Raw genomic sequence first — 21,462 nt, 5'->3', positions numbered from 1 at the left:
TTCTTCCCTCTCCTCCCAATTCTCTTTGAAGTCAAGCACACAGTTACCAAATATCTAGGACACGCATTGTGAGGATGGCTCTAAGGTCTCATGGTATCCCAGCATAAACGTGTAATGTATGCACTGTGATGGCTTATAGACCGTACTGAAGATACCTTGACTACCCTGCAATACCTACTGTAATTTAGAATATAGCTTTTTGTGGCCTTTTCATTATATACCATCAAACAAATCATCAAGAAACATGAAAGAAATACAGCAGTAATACAGTAAGGCAGACAGGTTGGAGCAGTAAAGTGCACGGTTAAGTGGAACCCTGCCCTGTGGGAAACAGCAAGGAAGAAGTAGGCTCAGTGCAAACTTGCCCACTTTGCTCACTGAGACTTCTTCTTTGTACTCTGAGTGCATACAAATGTGGGAATGAAAGATGGACAAGCGAGAGAATAAAAACTCTCAGAACACATCGATCTCATGAGGAAGAGAAATGAGCGCTGAATGTCAAAAGTGCATTGTATGTAAGGTTGAAATGTAATGATCCTGAAAATATAAATCCTATGACATATGGTGGAATAAAGCATTGGCACTCCCAAAAGGTCTCTAAGTACTAACAAGTTTTTAAAGGATTGTCATGAAGATTATTATGTGAATTAATTACTGTATTACCATGCACTTCTGCATATTTTGACTTTATAACAATAAATGTTGGAAAGTGATGCAGAATGACTTATTCTAATAGTATAAATATTGGAAAATGTAATAGTTTAGATTAAACTACTTGACAGCATCAGTAAGGTACATAAACTTGAAACAATAGTAGGAGTCTAGAACAAATCCTAGGGGGAAAATGTTCGTTTAAATGTTTTTCCCTTTTTGCCTACTTCAATGATTCTTTCAATATTTGGAGAGGGATCATCATTTCTAAATAATATTTTCACTTTCCTGCCATGTGAGTAATACAGCCTCATAATCAGCATTGAGCAGTAACACAGAAATGATTGGCTTTGTCACAGCTCAGTGCCAGCCAAGGAGTTGCTGTTACTTTCTGATGCTGTGAACAGTTCCAGTTCATATCCAGTGAAGATTTCAAAGGAAAAGTGTTTTTCTAATTATCATGTCCTCTGTCTGTGAACTGAAAAATAATTTTCCCTTGTCATAGATCAAAATTCAAATACATATTTATACAACTTTATGTCAATAAAAAGCCCTTTGTCTCTTGAGTATACTATTTGTAAAATATTTCTTGTTTTCTCATTTTAATGAAAATCTTCAAGAAATTATAACAGGGAGTTAATATTAGACTTTTTCCAAAAGTCTGTGCCTATGATTTTATCTGTACTTCTCAGTAGTTCATTGTAGCAACAGAAGAAGAAGAGACACTGAAATAAAAATGCCAGTCGTCCTGGGTGGTGCACAAAAAGAAGTATACAAGTTGGTTTTTTTTAAGTAAAATGTAAGTCAATGTTATTAGCCAATATTTCAATGTTCTGCTTGTGTCATGCCTCTTTTTTAATCGTCTTAATCTAGTTTTTTCTTTTTACACTGGTTTCCCCATAAACCTGTATTTGTGTTTTAGTTGAGTAGAAGAATACTTTCCTTGCCCTGCACTAGTAGCACTCTACTCTCATTACAGCTTTTTTAGTCTCTTTTTCCATTGCTTCCAGATGGAGTCAAGTCACATTGCTCCTAGACTTTATCCTTATCTCACTAGCCCTTTGAATCTAGATGTTCCTCACTGTTCCTTGCTCTTTAATCTAAGCAAAAATGGCAGACCAGAGGGCATGATGTTTGACAACTGTGGTTAGCTGGTAAGCATAGTCGAAGGTTTGTCCACGAAAATGAAAATCTGTTCCATTTACAACAGAAGTATCTTATAGAACAAATCCATTTGTTATTATCTTACCTCATAAATAGCTGAAAATACTGAACCTATAGCACCAGGCTGCTAATCCAGCTTTTGTGCAGAAGTAGTGGTATTTTACCTAAAAATCAATGCTATGAAGCAGAAACAGAAAAGTAGGGTGTTGTTTGACATAATATCTTCATATTTCAAGACCAAAGCAGTACAAAGTGAGCTCTAAGTTCATGCCATAGTGCTTCAGTAGGCCAATAGTTTACTGTGCTGTACAGCACTGCAACTTCCTAAAAAGATGGTCTAGATATTGGATAACCTTTTATTTCTGAATTTGTTAAGCTGTGAATCAATTGTATCCACATGATGGAAACATTTCCTCTTCTTCATCAAGGTTAACAGTAGGATATGACCCTGAAGGGATTGTGAAAATAAAAAAGCAAAGATTACTGCGAAACAAGAAACATCACTGAGGTATAGAGAAGCCTGCAAATACAGAATTCATGGCTACCAAACTACAGTAAAAAAGGGTTTTAATACTTAGCGCAATTTTCAAAAGCCTGTAGCCATCTATCTCCTGAACACTGTCGTGGTCAAACAAGAGTACTGATTCCACAGCGTGGTTCACTCACTCTTTCATGAGAATCTTGTTTCATTTGAGAGTGCATGGGAGGAGATACCTGCAGCACAGGACTAAATGATTTTGTAAGAAAATTGCATGTCTTTGTATTCCGGTCAATATTGAGGGAGTTATCCTCCATGTATTATTCCCTTCTTTTCATGCTTAACAATCAAAAACATTTAACTGATTTACAGAGAGAGAGTAAGGGTGGTCTGTTTTACTTAAGTTGTCCTCCCCTCCCAAAGACAGGGAAGTCCTTTTAAGATTTATAAGTTCCAATAAGTCCTCCTCCTTACTTGCCAAATTTGGAATTCTTTAGATAGATGAATTTGTGTGAACAAGGTATAATCTTGAAATATTTCAATAGAATTTGAATGCTTTCCTTTGAAATTTACATTTTCCTCCTTGTGAGATTAGCCCTTTTGAACCTAAAGCCTAAGTCAGGTTATTTGAACTATTAAAGCCATCACTCTACCGTGAGCTTTATGATTGTGATCATAATCAAATAGGAATGTTATTTATCGTTTGTACCTACTGCTACCTACATGAAAAGCGAGAGTAGTTAAAGTGTTTGTATTTCTCTTTTGCTTTGAATTATATTGTAAATGTTTTAGAAAAATAATTGGCTGAAAAGTGCATTTGTATTTGAGGATGTTCTTTAACCTTTGTGGGATCTATTCATAGTATCAAAATAAACACAGAGAAGCACTGTAAGAAGAAAGGACTTTTGGATTATTTATTTTCCCTAAAGATTGAATTTAAATTTCATAATGCACTAATTTCAGTAGAGGACTGCTGATATCCCTCGTCTCAGTTTGAATAATAATAATTAAAAAAAAAAAAAAAAAAAGCCAGTGCTCAGAAGACAATATCTAAATTTTTCTAATCAGCCTGACATTTGAAGAGAATTTCCTTCAACAGTTTGACATATACCATTAATCAGAGTTACACTTGGAAATCTATGGCATGTGGTGAGAATAAGCCATATGCTGAGATAAATTGAACATCTTGGATGGTTGAAATACTTGTAATATTTGAAAGCAACATGTGATTGCCTTAAAACAAACAAACACACAAACAGGAAAGTATAGCATACTAGCAGTAATTATCTATCTGTTCAACTTCTTGTAGCTCAAAACACTGTAGCAGGAGGAGATTTTTGTCCACAGTCAAACAAAGATGGTTAGATACCACAAGGACTTTCTTGCTACAGAATTTCCCTGGTCTTGCACAGGTACGCATCCTAAAAAAGTAGGGGTTGAAAATTAGGTCTTCACCAGAAACTTGGCTGACGTAGCTGTGACGTTGAAAGATGGGGGCATAAGGAACACTAGGTAATAGTTACGATGTTTCCATACTCAAAAAGCCCTTGGTTAAAGTGTTTCTGCCAGTTTGGATTCCGAGCAGAGGGCTGTTAGAGTTGACAGTAAGCCTTGTCCACCGTTGGACTTCTCGGTTTGGAGAGTAGAGCTTTAAGCTCAAGGTAACATAGCCAGCTGCAGAGAAGGAAAGGTATAAAACTAAAAAGTTAAAAGAAAATTATATATTATATAAAGAAATAGCATTTAATGTGTATGTGTGAATCACTCTTCAGATCTCATCTCTTATCCCACAACAATTTGATTGAATAATAAGGTTGGTTTCTTCAGTATTTTATTGGCATAATTTTTGTTGTTACAAATGCTCTTTTCCTCTTGCTTCTTCTTGTAGTTCGTGAATTTTCCTGCTAGAACTGTGTAAAAAAAATACTGAGGAACTAAGGAGCACTGGATTAGTTTCACCTGTACAGTGTATCTCTGCAGCCCCGACTACTCCTCAGCGGCCATCCCAAAGGCCACTGTGTGAATGCCCAGGCCTAACCAGACATATTGCCCACGTAGGACAGTGTTTGTTAGAAAATATAGAGAGTTCTACATGGCCTCAGGTGTTTTCAAGATACAGTCTGTCGGTAATGAATAAAACACTAAATGATTCAGATGATTCTGATGTATAAGGTTATTAAATTTTTGAGTGTGGGTTGCAAGGAGCATGATAGTATATTCAATAAAGTAAAATTACTCTGCAATTACTACTAAGTACACATACAGTGTTAGCTGATATTTTGTTCAGCATTTGTACTGTAGCAGATCTGGTTGTACAATTTTGTTTTGTGGACAGAGCAAGTGGACACCTGCATTCACCTTAGAAATTTTTCTGTATCTAGGTAGGGATTTTATTTACATAAGAAAATCCATTTTGTTATAGATTAAGACACTGAAAATAATAGGATATCAGCTTATACTGCTTCTGTGGTAGCTGACTGCATAATGTACTACTGAGCAAAGAGGAGATGGATATAAGTCTACTAGGGGAAACAGTAGTTTGGAGATGGAAAAAGTACATTGTTCTACTACTTTCATCAAACGGATTTAAAGTATTTATATATATATATATATATATATTTCCATTTAGAGCAAATCATTCATGCTCACGAAACTTAATAATGAGAACAGTATAGGAGTTGAACAGAAAAAGTGTCTAAGTCTTGCCATAGTTCTCCTGAAATCTGTTTCACAGCTTCACTACTTTCAGTTCTATTTCTTAGTTCCATTTTATTCTCTAGCTTCCCTAAATTTGCCCCTTAACTTGAGGTATTTAATACAGACGAAATGGCTTTCTTTCTCTGTATTTTGAAAATTTTATACATACTCATTATTGCTGTAAAATCCTGTAATCATAGTTATTGGGGAAAAAAAATACTGGTGTTAAAAAAAAATCTGTGTTTTAGATTTCAAAATAGTACTGAGGTTCACTCAAGTTTTCTGAATTTTTTTGAGCTTAAGTAGACTAGGAGGAAGCTGTAGTACACCCTATAATCAGTAATTTCAGCCTAGATTTTTCTTAATTTCTCAAGTAGTTGTAATTTCAGAATTCATAAAAAAAAAAAGAGAGAGAGAAATTGTACTTCTGAAGCTCCTCAGTATAGAAGATTCCCAGTCAGGTCACTGTGTCTGATATAACACTCATCTGCATTATGTAGAAAGAGAAGTCTATACATCCACTGCATTTTCATCCATCTCTGGGCCTTCATGGCTGTTCAGCCCACAGTGATCACTTTTGGAAACCTTCAGGCAATTAGCAGTCTTCCCAAGGTGAATTTCTCTCTGTAACGTAATATTTTTTGTTCTAAGTAGGGTACACTGAATTTCACCTTTCACCTTCTAAGAAGAAAATGAGACTTGGAGGAAGGGGATATTCTATCAAACTAATGACTGCAAAGTGCTCTATCCCAGCTGTCTTTCTTCCTACTTAGCAAGTTGCAATTCCAGTATCTGAAAGCCAAGTCTATTTGAACAGTGGATGGAAAGCATAGTAGGCATGTAAAACTTAAGTTATTAGATTCTGGCTATGCTTCATTTTCTGGAAATTAATTTTTTATTACAGGCAGAAATACATGAAATGTCTTCCCTGTAATATGGTTCTTATAATCAACAAGTTAATATGCTACAGAAGAGCAGCACTTCCCTGCCAAAGTTAAATTTTTGAATCCTTTGATCAGATTCATATTTTGTTCTTCAGAAGACAGACTTTTTAAACAAAGTTTAGATTAATGTTCAGTTCTTTTAGATTGCCTGAGGTTCTGAGGTGTTATAACCCTGCTGAAACCATAGCTAATTAACCACTTCCACTGCTAAATACGTAATAGATTTTCATCTCTACTAACCCGTGACAGGTAAACACGATATATGTAACAAAGTTTGGTATTTCTGAAGACTATTTTGTTCAGTTGCAAACAACATGCCCTCACAACTCCTGTTACCTAAAAGCTTACACAAGTAGACAAATATATAGTTATGTGCTGCAAATACTTCATTAATGACACAGAGAAAGGATTTCCTGTAGAACAGATGGCCCTTGTAGTGTTAACCAAACTGCTCATCTAAACCAGCATTGTCTGGAACCTAATGCCCTCAGGCAAGGGTCCGACCCAGTTGTGGAGAGGCACCATGCAATGATGACAGATGGTCATGTGTTGAGGCAGTCCAAAGACCATGCATATGTACCATGGGTGGCTGTTGAAAGCTCAGGTTCTCAGTGGAGATTATTCAGGAGGCTTATGGATGGGGTGTCCTAATCTGAGCAACATTAATCTAACATGGGAACTTAAATCAGATGGAAAGAAGTAAGCAATAGTTTCTCAGCCCTTCAGCGGTGTTTCATTGGATAGATCAATAGGGGGCAGAAATTTGTTTCATTAGCTTCAATCTGCTTAAAGAGTGTATAACATTTAGTCAATCACTCTGCACTAGATTGAGAGACTGACAAAAATAAGCACCTAGAATGATACAATCCTAATTTTGAGAAGCAAAAATGAAAATGAACTAATATCTCAAATGATGGGAAAAGGCAAAAGACATTTACTGTTTATATCAATTTCATATTTAATTCTGAATAAAATCTTGATTTGCCTGTCTGAGGTTTTAAAACTGAAAGACAAGAAACATACCATAAATAGCAAAGATTTTTTGTTACTAAAAGTTTAAGATTTATTCTGTATTAAGAATGTGCTTCTGTGATCTGGAGATGCTCTTGAAATGGTACAGGAGTTTCACTTACCTCCAAAAGTTGATCTTTTGTCCAGTTTATGGTTGCTTTTGCAAAGATATTTGTTCTTCTTTTCAGACATGAAGTGCATCATTTTGAGAGATGTCCATGATGACAGATTCAAGAAGATCAGTTTTTTTTTTTATTTTCAGTAGAAACATTACAAACTTTAATCCCTACAGGAAATCCCTACAGGGATTAAAGTTAACTATTTTTTTAATCTTTTTTTTTTTTTTTCCCCTCCACATAGGCTCTTAAATGAAGAACAGGTACAAGTCTCATTTTCTTTTTGACTGCCATCCTGAACTAGAGTTCAGAACAGCTACTGCTTCCTCAGGGGACCATTCCAAGAGCTACGGATCTTCAAACTATGGAAAGCCTTTAAATGTGGTCTTTTCTACCCTAACCTGACCCAGCAGTCAGAGAGCAGATCAGTCAAGGTTGCACCCTATTAGCCTTCTATTTCAAGCATCTGTAATTCTTAAAAAGAATCAGCTGGAAATTAAAACCAAGGAGTTCTGAGCTGCTTTGCACCATTAAGCACATGGTTTGATATTTTGTGTGCAGTTATATTGGGCCTAATTCTGTTTTTACAGCTCTGCATTTACCTAGGTGTATTGTTATTGAAATCTGGAGTGTTATCAGTGAAAATCAGTGTTGGAAGATGAATTTGGTCATGCGATTTTTTTTTTTTTTTTTTAAGTCTTTTAATAATAATTGATAATTAGTATTTTGCAATTTGCAATTAATTTAATTTGATTTTTAATAGTCAGTAAAATGGCTTTTCTTTATTTAAAAGGCTTGGTACTGCCATGTATCTGCAATACTATCTATTCTTTAACTCTGATGTTTGCACCTCTGAACTAGCCACACAGCCACCAGCATGTGTATTTGAGAGAAAATAGAATGCATCTGCAGCTGAAAAAACAAAATGACTTGATGTGGAAAGGGTAAGGGTATAATACAAAACACTACTGACAGCTTGAAATCTCTGTTCAAACAGATGAGTGTATAAGGTACCAGATTCACGTCCAGTGTGCCTGTAGAGAATTGTGGAAATATAATAGGGATTGAATGTTTCTCTTGGAGGAGGAAATACATATTTAGATGAAGTGTGTGGAAGTAGGAAATGACTGAGGCTTCATATCTTTGTTGTTGGTTTTTTTTTCATTTGATTTTTTATTTTCCTCTGTGTAGTGTAGGCTATAATTTACAGTTGGAGAAAGTAATATGTATGGCATCTTGAGAGAACAGTGTATTTGAGGTGGGTTAGCATGTTACAGATTCCTGACATGTCATGCCCAATTAATGGCACTCTAATTTCATGAGGGATAAAAATATTATAGGATACTAAAGTTTTTCATGGCCAAGGTCAGATTTCAGCACTGCAAGTAGAAGAAAAAGAAATTGCAGTGACTAATCTGCCAATGGAAGGTGACACTGAAACAGTGCTGCCTGAGGAGAAAACAATTTCAAAGGGAACTTCTTATGGAAGAGAAATTGTAGAACCACTCAAGTTTGGAAAAAACCTTCAAGATCATCAAGTCCAACCCTAACATGACCTCTCAAGTCCCATGACCTTTAGTGCCATGCGCTCATGTCTATTAAATACCTCAAGGGATAGGGACTTCACCATTCCAATGTTTGATCACTCTTTCATTGAAAAGAATTCTTCCTAGTATCCAATCTAAGACTCCCATAGCACAACTTGAGACTTTTTCTTTGTGTCCTATTAGCTGTCACACAAGAGAAGAAGCCAACACTCTCCTTGCTGCAACCTCCTTTCAAGTTCTTGCAGAGAGCAAGGAGGTTTCTCCTATGCATGCTCCATCAGCACCTGCATATGTCCTTCCATCCAGTTTTCCATGCTGGGAAAAACAGCTTCCTTTTAAGTCTGTGCACCTGGCATTTCCTGCCCTTATACCTGGTGTGGGACTGATTAGTGGCAGGTCATCCACACAGAATCAAAGATCAGGAGGTATTCCTGGGCCCAAAGAATAGACACAATTGTGCAAATCAGGTCTAGATCTGAGTCAACTTTTTTTCCTAATTTCTTTACTGTGTACTTTCTACATACTGCTGGTTTTGTTTGGGGAAATTTACAGTTATCAGTCTCAAGTCCTCTTAAATTTAAGGCAATGGTAATTTTCCCACTGATAGCATTAAGATGAGGTTCAGACACATATGCAGCACTAAGGTGAGGTTCAGACACGTAAGACTAGGACAAATGCGTCTAATTGTCCACCGTGCTCCTTTTGTTACAATTGCCAAAACATTGCCTAACTGCCACCATTCTTAGAAACAAAGGAAAAGATGAACCGACTTTGAACTGCTGGCTTAGGCTGCATAATCTTTCAATTATTAGCAGAGTACTGGAAATATTTAATAGACCAAAATAGGAGAACTTGTCACAGGAATACCACTGCGTATGAGCAAAACCTGTATTTGTTTTTGCAAGATGATTAAGAAAATAATGTTTTACTTACTTTTAGATAACAAATGTAGCTGCTGAAAGTTCCCTGACTGCTGAAAATGGAAAACTGAAGAAATGTGAAGGTCAAGAGAGGCAAACCATAGCAAGGCAGTGGTCAATATTTCTAAGATGTGCTTTGAAGACACTTGAGAAGCCGCTACACAATTTTAACCACTTCTTTTTCTATTTTTTCCCCTCTGTAGAAAGAAAGCTAAGCAAAGTAATGCAATATGGAAAAAGAAATTTCAGATTGTACAAAACAGGTGTAGTATTATAATAACTTTGGTTGCATTGATAAAATACTAAAAATCAGACTTTGCAAATCAGTTCTTCAAGATAAAACCCTAGGGCTGCTCTGATTCTTGTGTGTGCTCCATAGGCAGCACAGATCAGATGGCATTAGGTTTAGCTCCCTCTGCACTATGCAGTCCTCTGCTGCTATCTCTAGAAACCTTGAATTTTCAAACACTCATATAACTTTAGTCTGCATCTTAGAATGAGCAACATACATATTTGGTGTCATGCTGTAAAAACACCATTCTCGTAGGCCATGATATCTCCAAGATAGCTTTTAGGTAGAAAGCATCAGATCAAGAATATCTAAAAATCCATATACAGTAGAATATAGAATCACAGAATCATTAAGATTGGAAAAGATCATCTAGTCCAACCCCAACCCACCCCCACCATGCCCACTAACCATGTCCCTCCGCTCCACACCTACATGGTTCTTCAACACCTCCAGGGACCAACTGTTTTCTGAGAATTTCTAGAGAGTTTCAAATCCAGTTGGGCTGGAACCATATTTTAGAAAGACGAACTCCCCTCCAACTGCACACTCTACTGTACTTCAGATGGTTATTTTACTTTTTATCTCCCCAACATCTCTCAACGGTGTGAGAATGGTGTAATTCCCATCCTACAAATGGTGAACTGTAATGAAAGTACATCCACTGCACAGCAAACACTTTGTGCTTATACAGTTTGATACAATATCCCTAAGGTCAATGGAGAGCTTCTTGTTAAGTTTGTTATTCATTGAGATTGGCCTCAAGTTATCCTCTCATCTGAAAATTGTGGGAATATATTATGTTGATACAGTGATAACATAATGACAGTCTTATCGGTGTTCTTAGCAATCATGCAAGACTCAGTAGAAAAATAAAATTATATTATTGTTATCTACTCAGCTCTATCTTAATGAGTATTTACTGTGTTACCTGAATGGGCAGGGACTGGAGCGTTTTTTAACAGAGAACATTAGAATTAGTTGCTGAAGAAAGAGATTAATTTCTAATTTTATATGCAGCAAAGAACTCTCACATCATGGAAACAGATTAATTTAGATAAAAAGGCAATTAATGATAAGATACAAATAGCCCATAGGAAGGGAAATCATTATCTCTTGCTTCTTTTTTCTTCCTGACAGTGTATTAAAGGACTGTGCAATTTATTTTTACAATGCAGTAGGATTACCTGGTCAGCATATTTACCTTGAATTTTAGGGTGTACATTGCTATAAATTATTATTCTATTATGTGCATAGTTTAAAATTTAAACTATAAAATATATGAGCCCCCTTGTGATCAGAAAAGCTTCAGTGTGTTTATGAATATCATCAAAGACTTCAGCCTGGTGGATGAAATGCCTGAAAAATATCTAGAGAGCATTGAATGCTGGTTGCTCCAGAAGTAATGCCTCCTGTTTATTTCCAGTGAAATGACAACTGATACAAAGAGCCCAATAATAGTATCTGATAGAGCAAATTCACACCTACAAAATATTCTTTTTCAGCACAGACACCACCACTGGCTATGCGTTTCCTCCAGCAAAGAACAAGAGCCTGCATTCTATGTTTGTAAAAATCTGCATGAGTGGAGATGGCCCTCTGTCACTGTCTCCACTATTGAATCACACCACCCACCACCTCACTGTGCTCACATTCACTGTTTGGTCTCCAGAAGCATTCAACAAGCATCAATGAATATCAGTGGGTGTCATTTTATCCATATGGAGCAATTCAGTTACACTCCTTTACTTCCTATGCTATATAATCAAAGAATATTAGGCTGTTATAATTACAAAATAAGCAAGAGAGTTAGGCAAAGTAGACTATGATAACGAAAGAGAATAAATGTAAGGCTTACCCTCATGCTGGGCTCACCCACAAAACACCAGTAAAGGCAATCTCCAGTAAAGATCCTTCCCTACTGGTAGCCAGCTCTTAAATAGGTCTAGGAGGAGCCAGGCTCCACCCCTTCCGGCAGCACAGGAGAATTGCCTTCACCTGTGCTCCTCTGGCTGACTCATGGCTCGCCTCAGGTGATCAATCAGAGGTTCAGGCCGTGACTCAGCAGTTCCCACACATATGCTCTCGCATGTCATATGTCAGTCAGACTGCCCCTCTGATGCCATCCCTCACACAGCAGCAAAATGTACCAGAATATTGGCAGGAAGGTTCAAGCCCTACTGCCGTACCACCAACACCTGCCTCTGACAGCGTGGCCAACACAATAAAACAGGAAGCATTGTTTTTGGAGGAGCTTTCATGTGTCTGATTGCTCCTTCTAATGACAGTTCTCTTTCATTTTTCATAAAAATTAAATCCATTTAAGTGTTCCTTTACTCCTTTCTTAATTTGCTATTTGCCGCTAAAAGATCTGTGAAGTTCTTATCTTGTAACCACACACAAACAGGGCACAGAAATCAAACTTTATCATCTCTGCCCACTCAAGTATAACAGCTGTGACAGGTGCTAGTTAATGTGAAATGGTTTTTATAATTTTTTTTTGTTTTGTTTTGCTTTGTTTTTTTGGTTTTTTTTATACAGACTTTTTTTTTTACTTTAAAATCTTTGTGTCAAAGACTTGAGTCACATCAAGCCATGTTGTCTTCTAGTATTACTTAACTGCAACTGAGCTCTGGTTATTTTGTGGCACAAGAGACTATTTAAATGCCAGTTATCAAACTTTCATGGCAAATACAGGAAAAATAATCCAAACCATCCAAACTATTACCCTTACTTAAGAAAAAAACTTACCACCTGGAACAATTTTCATCTTATTTTTTTCCCTTTGCTTACCTTATTTTAGAAGTTCAGTTTCAGTATTGTAATACCTTTCTTTGTTCAGAAAGAGGAAAAAAAAACTTACAGCTGTTCAAATTACCTCATGAGCTGGACCTTGAGAAATTAGGTAGCAATTTTCAATGATTAGATAAAGTATCAGCACTCAGAGGTTAAAGATACAGTAAATTTACAGACAGAAAAATGACAGTATTTAGAATTCCAGTTCTGTTTCTATTCCTCACAGATTTTTCCACTGCATAGGATCTGTTACTTTACTCATGTATTTAATATACTATACTTAATATAGTATATTAATGGCATTTTAATGTCTATGGATTACTGAATTCTTACTGGTTACTGCTCTACTTTTGCTGATCAATAGTGTTTACCTAAGTATTTCCCCTGTAAAAGATATGAAAAGTAAATTTTCTCTAACTGGCAATTTTAAACTTTAATGTTATGTATGGTGCTGTTCAGAATGGCGGCATAATATAAGTTCATTCAATATGAGAATTTTTTCAGTCTGCATGCAATTAAGGATGAGATGTTTCTTAGACAAACACTGCAACGCCAGTTTCTAGCATTTAGATATACATTTGCTGGTGAAACAGTAAGCAGAGACGCAGCAACTGGACTGTTATTTTAACTGTTATGTTTTTATTGGAAGTCATGCTGAGCTTTCTAAGGTAACAAGTCATAGAAGCCAGCCTATAGCATAAAGTCAAACAAATTTGATAGCGAAAATTGTGAAATGGTAAATCCAACAAAGGCAGATTGTCAAGGCCGGATATGCTCAGCTGCACACAGCACAATCTTGTGTACGTAGTATGTGTACAAATATCACACATGTTAGAGCCTTAATGATAGCTTTTGCAGACTCCAGATTTGAACTGAAACTACAGACTTCCCCTTGCTTCACCTGACAGAAAGTAGAGGGATTAGGAACTATAAGACTTAGTGTATTTCTTGCTCTGAGGGCTACTCACATTGTATGTCTTAACACAGCAGGGAGTGCAGCCCCTAAAAACTATCCATCTTCCTCCTATGCAAGTGTGTACAAACGTCAAGAGTGGCATTTTGACCTTTTTTCTGGATAAGTTTAGTAGGGTGAAGTATGTCCTAGATTAAGATACAGGACTTGCACATATTTGTTACTTCAGTTACTTCCACTGATTTTTTTCCTGATAAAGGAAGTATATCAGATATATTCATACATATACAGGATATTAATATATCAACTTTAGTCTCAAATATATTCAACTCTTCTTGTAAAAAATGGACAATTCAGGAACAGATAAGTTAAAACATTTCCCTCTGATTTATAAAGGATTATGCATTGCAAATCCATATTCAATAAGTGTCAAAAAAATGTTGCATCCTTTTCAAAATCTTTTATTAATGTTGATTTCTTGCTTATCAGCTCATATGCTTGAACAACACTGTCTTAAAATGTGTTTAATATATGTCTGGTCTGTCATTTACAGATGGTTTGCCCTATTTGTATTGAAAATGACATAAAAGGCACAAACAGATTCAAAGATGGCTCACATTTACCTTCAACTTTGGTAAGCGTTTTTCAGAACATAAAAGCTCAGATATGCTCAGCAGTAAATAGGGGTAGCATTTCTTACAGTTTTGTGAAGCATAAGACTGTGACATATCCAGGAATCAACATTCATCATTTTCATAATGGACAGTTGTTTCAGTGAAAGAATTTCTCAGTGTGAGACAATGATTTGTTGCTGAGACAGAGATATTTTTCTTTACAACATGAATTGTGATTATTTAAATGCATTTCATGATTGAAATATTTTACATATTCATATCTTCCAAATGTTGGTTGCCACGTGCATGCAGTAACGAACATTTGGGTAAAGCAATCCACATTCAGTTTTAAAGCTAATGTAACTTGAAATAATAAATAGATGTTTGTGGCTGCAACTGTAACTACCTGACTATGAACCAAAATAGTATTTCTCTGTGAGTAACAAGACTGATATAAGCTTGATTCATCTAGTACTAAAATTAATGGGAAGACCAGAGTGAGAAATGAAATGGCATTCTAAAGTTCTGAATAGCATGGTTGCCTAAAACAATAACATTTCATTTTGTCTTTTAAGCCTAATGCCTCAAGCTCAGTGAATGGATTGTCAGACTCTTTCAGGGGAGGGATCCAAGGTATAGCAGACTAATAGCTTCTCATGATCTTCAACAAGAAAATATTTCTCATCTAGCCCCCATTATATTCCCAGTCTACTGGAAAGCAGAAAGGAGACGCAGGTGAATTTCCTAGGCTTCTAAACACACCAAAAATGGCCAGTGTTTGAAGATGGTGAGTTTGAAATCTTTGATGCAACGTAGCCTATTCTGCAATTTAAGCATTTGTTTCTAACTCTTTAGTATATACTTGAACATAATCGTATTTCTCCAGATACATTTTCCTGCAAACCTTCAATGTACACAGAGCTTTTGGGGTCTCCTTCTTTGGAGATACTCAAAACGTGCCTGGATGCTTTCCTGTGCAATTTACTCTAGGGAATCTGTGTTAGATGGGGTGTTGGAGTAGATGATCTCCAGAGGTCCCTTCCAGCATAGTTCTGTGTGACTGTGAATAGTCCTCTCTTCCCACGAGAAAAGAGATGAACGCAATGCCATTTCAATGCTGAATTCTAATATCACCACTAAACTGTATTTGAAGAACATTATGAGATATTTACCTTTTCTTTTAGCATCTATCAAAAATACACTACAACAACAAAGATGCATGAGTATAATACTAAACCCTCTTCTTTTCAGTATCTCTACTATTAAATAATTTTTAAAATGTAATTGCAATTAAACACAATATTGTTCACTCTATCTCTTAGGAATGTTAGTTTATGGTTTATTTAAAAAGCAGGATTGTTCTGAGGGCTTTTTGTTTATTTGATATGTGGTATAACAATTTATTTACCAACACCTTATGGTTCCTTCTCTGGCAAGATGCTTAGTATCAATACCAATATGCGAATAGCAGTGTTTAATTCAAGTGGCTGTGCTTATGTCTAGAACAAACTACACATATCTAAATGATTTGTTGTAATTTTCATATGTATTTCTGACTATGTAAATATAGAGAATTGCTACCTTTTCTACATTTTTACCTGTAAATGTGTGAACATCATTTAAACATTTCCCCTTGGTTTAGTTATACACTCCGGCATACAAGTTTTTACTTTGAACATTGCTGTACTCCTTGTATTCTGTTTATGTAGCTCTTCTTCAGCTATTCTGATTCCATACGTACAAACTGTTTTTATTTTGGGATGAGTTAGAGGTATCACAAGTGTGGAGATCATTCTGATAGCCTTGATCCCTTGGACAGTCCTAATTCTGGAAACATTTAGTTGCCTCTACTGTTTTGCAATTAGCATTGGCTGTGTTGTGATCAGTAAATAACAGTGATAAGGGCAACCACGAAGAATATATTGTATGTCACAGTATTTTGTGAACAATCAGATTTTTCCTTCTTCCTGTTGGCTGTTTGCTGAAACTATGTAAAGAAAGCTAAGTTAGCCTGTATGTTTTTGGAGCATTAACTCAGTGTCAGTTCCTCCACATGTGGAAGTCTACATTCAAAAGGACTCAGATCTATTACATTCTTGCTGGAGATGACTGCCCAGTATACAAGTGGAGGATTCTTTGGGATTTGAGGCAAAAAGTTCTTTAATAGCAAATTTACACTTATCTCAAAAACACAAATATCTTATTCAAGACACAAGAACAGAGGACTTGCAGGAATCCTCTAATATATATATTTTAAGCAAGTAGGGGTGTTTTGGATGTTTGAGTGTTTATGGCTCTTCTAGTTCCACATGAGAGACTGTGCATTCTTGATAAACAGATGAAAGTACAATAACTTTAGAGTCTGGATGCTTCAGACAATGACATTAATACTAGTTACCTTTACTCTTCAAAGTCTATCTAACAAATGCATAACCCTTTTAAATACCTACCAAGCAGGAACTTGTCCAGACAGGCACTGTTATTAGCAGCTCTTGGTAATTGCCAGCGTTTTATGAGTTTGAACCAAATGTTTTATCATTCAAAATAAGAGCACCCTTATTATGCAAGTCTCTTCATAAATCACAGATAAAACACATTACATAGAACTATGTGAACTATATGAAGCTGTATTTGTTATATTCAACAGATGATACTAAGTACAATTAAACAGTTATGCAGTTAAACAATATACAAATAAATAGACTCGAAATTCAGGTTATAAACTATTGTCTGTTTTTCTATTTTGTTTTTGTTATTGTTATTTTGTTCTTGTTTTGTTTTGTTTTGTTTTTAACTAAGGACTAAGATTAAAAACATTGCTGTGCTGTACTGCTTTTTCATACTGTTCATTGATTGCTGGTAGAAGAAGCCACACAGTAATTCAGTTTGATTCTTTCAGCACAAGAAGAGTGCAATCTTCTAGCAGTTTTGCCTACACAAAGTCCTTCTCTTAGTAGATCTCCCAAACAGATCTGTGCAAATACAGGCAGTTTGGATGTTTCTTTTGCGGCAAACTCTATCTATTGTCTGTCACTTTGCCCGAGAAGAATTGCTGCTAGCATTTTAACAAGTGTCGATCTTTGCGAAGAAGAAACACGCGAGAAATTGAACCCGCGTCCCAGAGCGTTGCCAGCGCCCCTGGCCCGCAACTACCTGAGGCCGTTCCCTTCCCCCGCGCCGCGCTTCAGCACCACCGACAGCTCCACGCCCGCACACGGCCGCGCACCGGCGGCCCCGCCGTAGAAGCGCTGGCTGGGCGCAGCACCGGCCCCGGGGGTGGCTTCCAGATCAGCCGTGGAAGCCATGGCCTTGCTGTCCTTCCTTTCCAGCCGTCAGCCCGCCTCTCAACCCTGATGATTGCCTGTTATCAGAGACCTGTCTGCGCACAGCCAGGGGATAGTATCTCTGATGTAGTTTTGTCGGAAGGTAGAATGGCATTCCGCAAAGATTGCGTGAGTTCTAGCCAGTGGGAAGTTATTAAATGATTTTAGCTACCTTTTGTTGTTGTTGTTGTTTTAAAAGTACGTGATAAACATGAATTTAAGTGTGTGACAGGACTGCTTAAATGTCCTTCTTAGGCCTGTACCTCACTTATTTCTTGGCTATTCCTCTTAAAGGCATGTGCTTGAACAACTCCCTTGGTGCGAGCAACTGGGTCTTTCACAGACAGCAGTGGCACCCGTGAAGAATGCAGACTGCTCTTGAATAGCTTTCCACTACCAACCTCCTGGTATGCACGTGAATATTTTGGAAATGCTTATGCTTTTTTTTTTTTTTTTTTTTTTTCCTCCCAAAACTTAGAGATGATACAACTTAATTCTTGCAGAAGTTTAAAACAACATTATTCAAGTGAATAAATGACTTTTTAAAGTTTGGTACCATTCATCTAGCTGTGCACTTCAGCCTACTCATGCATAAGTGCCCTCTACTATGGATTGGGTGGGTTGGATACTGTGGGTTGGATCTGAGCTTTTGTCTAGTTTTTGTTTTAATCTCTATTTAATGTACAAGCACAGATGAAAGAATACTGGCAATGTATATATTTAAGTATTAACAAGATGTGCATATAACTCCAATGCATTAGGGCATAAAACATTAGAAGTCCACACCTAAAGGCACTTCTTAACAACTTAAACCTGCTCAGAACCCAGGATCCTTCGGAGTGTTTTAATGAACTGAATGAGCCCCAGTGAGGTCAGTCATCCCTTTAGAGGATGACCCAAAAACGTAGCTATAGAGTCATCCCATCCAGGCCCTCTGCATTGCAGCTGGACTGATAATTAGTGTTGGTGCTTTGTGTAAGAAACTCAAAATACCTATAAACCATCGTTCAATTAAACTGTTTACTAAATATGCCATTAAGAACGGGTGATAACTACAGATCAGCCTTCGGGAATGACAAAAGGAAGTGCACAACACTGGAAGGCAAAGTTTTGCCAGTGTTTACTCCCATTACTCTTGTTTGAAGATGATAAAACTGAACACCTACAAACATCTATGCTTTCCATTGTACAGCGTCCACTGCTGTTGCTTTTTATGTACTCAGGGAGATTTTTCTCACAGTCTGGTGTTTGCATCTATTGACTTTGTAATCTGTAGACAGACTCTTAATGAGCAGAAAAGACAAGAACCACGGAGATAAACCCTTAGAATAACAGTGAGCCTTTACAGCTTGTCAGCAAGAGAAAGCTCAAACATAAATATCTGGTTTACAGAAGTAACACAACTTATTTTGATAGATTACATTGTTTCTGTTTCAAATTACTCTGTCAAAAGGGGAAGAAAAGGTTAAGAGGTCATATTTTTTAAAATGCTTGAAAGGGCTCTTTCAAGGGTTTGGTTGGTTTTTGGTGTTTTTTCCACAAATACCAACCCTATGTTTAATCAATTATTTGTGGTGGTGCATAAGCTCTACTTCGCCTGCCTGTCAAAGGTGCTGATTTTGTTAAATTCAGTTCTAGAAGCCCCCTCAAATGGGCAGGAACAGGATCTGAAGACCCCAGAGGTGGGCTGCAGATAGGAGGCATTATTCCATGGTTTTCCTGTTGAGCGAGGTTTTCTTTGATGTTTTGAGTCCCTTTTCGAGAGTAGGGGACTTGTAAGCAGAAGGGAGTCAAAGTTTGTTTTTGTTGTTGTTGGAAAAAGCTTTAAACAACGAGTATCCATCCCGACAAGAGGTAATCGATGACATCATATTCACACAGTTTAACACACGTCCAAAGAACAGAAAAGATCCTCCTGGCCGCGCGGGGCTGAATCAGCTGTCTTGGCCATCAGCGCAGCATCCCCCGCGTGCCCGCACACCGCAGGCAAACCCCTCTGCTGCTCCCACACCTGGAGCCGGTGCACGGCAAACAGCGGGGCGGCTGCGGCCGGGGCCCGACGGGGACGGGGTGAAGGCGCTGCGCGGGTCCCGGCGCCGCCGATGCGCGGTGCGCGGTGCGGGCGGAGCGCGGGCACGGCCCTGCCCCGGGCGCTCGGTTCACCGGCAGCCGGGAGCCGGAATAAATCACAAAGGCACGTTTAACGTTAGTGACTCTTTAAATGGAATTTTTCATTCAAACTTTGTCATTAAAATAGAAAGGCCTTTTGGCCGTGACCATACGAGCATAATAAATCGTATATGTTTGCGATACTGAATGAATCTCGCCCATATGCTGCGCTGCAAGGCTACATGAATGAAGCATTTACCAAATCAGGCCCACCACATTAAACAGAAAAACAATCTTTATTCATGGTAACTTATCAGTTACAATTAATCAACCTCGACAATAGAAATTCTGATGTGTTCAAGCAACTTGAAAGCAATAGGTCATCTCCAGGGCAGCCATGTTGTGTCTTTGTGCCTATGGCTTCGAACAAAGCAACATCTCCGATAAATGTACATCCCCACACACATGTGTGCGCCTCCGTGGATAAATATCTCGGCACGCCGAGGGCCGCGGCATACGCGCACGGCTGCGCGGAGAGTGTTTATCTTTTTGTCATACAAAAAGTAATTGTTTTCTAGTATTTTTTGAGCTCCGCAAGTTTAAACAAAAGCAAAGAAATTTCCATTGGATGACCATCCTTTCAGTTTCTCTGCTGCTATGTGAATAGCATTGTGCAAACCATTCCAACGGTATTGAAAAGGGGTAACCATTGGTTTGATTTGGTTACACGGTTTCGTAAAGAGCTCCCTCCCACTGCCTTAGGGTCTGTGAAAGGTCCGTGACCTGTTTAGAACTGCCGAGGGAAATGTCATGTCGCCCCTCCCAAATGGGAGTATCTGCATTCATTTGATCAGTATAAAAAATGATTGGGGATGGCGAGATCAGGGCTTTTGAATCGCAATTTATAGCAGTTTACAAAAATGCACATTGTTGGAAAAGAAAACATGGAAGTGTTGCTTTCTAAATTGCATTACCTGTGAAATGTCATTAGTCTTTTTAGGATATCGCGTCCTATTTTTTATGATCTCGGAGAGAGATTAAACGCACAAGTTCGGTGTTCGCCCGGGATAGGAGCGCACACGGCGCTACCGGCGCTGCGCAGCGACTTTCGCCGTCACGGAACGTCCCCGGTTCTGCACCGGGCTCCGCCCGCGGGTCCGCTCCCACCGCGTCGCGGGACCGAATCGCTTCCCGAGAGCCCTCCGCCCCCGGGGGCGTCCGGCCGTACGCGGGGCTCAGCCCCCACCTCCCGCCGAGCGGAGCGCTCCGACCGCCGCCTCCCCGCCCGGCCTCGGAGTCCCTGAGCGCTGAGTTTGTTATCCTCCCGATTGCCCTCGCAGCCCCACACCTCGCAAAAACCAAACGCGGGGGAACTTGGACGCTTCGTTTAAACCATCCGCCCTTGAACGCGTCAGCTCTCTCACGCGGAGGTGGCCGTCGGGGGGTCCCTGCTTTCCAGTTCCCTGCCTCTGCCGGGCGGTACCGAGGGGGTCCGACGTGGAAACGGGAGCGGGGGTGAGCGGCGGGACGGGGCAGATGGGGCCCCGGCAGCACCCTCCTCCCTCCATTCAACGTAGGGTCCTCAGGAGCGGCGGGACTCCCCCTCCTGCTCTCGGGGTGCCTGGCCTCGGCTGGTCCTCCTGGGGCCCCCTCCCGGGCCTTTGCTCTTCGGGAGCCAAATGTTGCTCGCCGAAAGAGGAGCCTCACCGAGAGCGGCCCCCTTCCCCCTCCAGAGCCTCCAGACCCGGACGTGTCATCCCTGACACCGGGAAAAAATTTGGAGATGCCTCCGCTCCGGTAGTTTTTGGGTCCCGTAGCGGTCGCCCACGGCCGAAGCGCTTCAACGGGGCGGATAAATTATCGGAGGAGTCAAAGCCTTGAAGGGCTTAA

The 21,462-nt window shown here is 38.7% G+C and overlaps 1 protein-coding gene across 1 annotated transcript in view; it reads left to right on the top strand.

Annotated features, from left to right (window-relative positions):
- LOC306948598 (uncharacterized protein C10orf67, mitochondrial) overlaps positions 1–14,922 on the top strand; it is a gene marked incomplete at both ends in the record, with an annotated part of 33,727 nt that extends 18,805 nt beyond the window's left edge. The window contains 5 exon segments of the mRNA XM_079538242.1: positions 9,548–9,639; positions 9,732–9,791; positions 13,118–13,205; positions 14,080–14,160; positions 14,830–14,922. Of these exon segments, the coding sequence (XP_079394368.1) occupies positions 9,548–9,639; positions 9,732–9,791; positions 13,118–13,205; positions 14,080–14,160; positions 14,830–14,922 (414 nt within the window).
- Between the last annotated feature and the right edge of the window lie 6,540 nt (positions 14,923–21,462).

This window comes from Tetrao urogallus (genome assembly GCF_951394365.1).
Source record: "Tetrao urogallus genome assembly, chromosome: 7".
Lineage (NCBI taxonomy): Eukaryota > Metazoa > Chordata > Aves > Galliformes > Phasianidae > Tetrao > Tetrao urogallus.
Note: the sequence above shows the minus strand (reverse complement) of the source record. Positions and strands in the feature narration are given on the sequence as shown.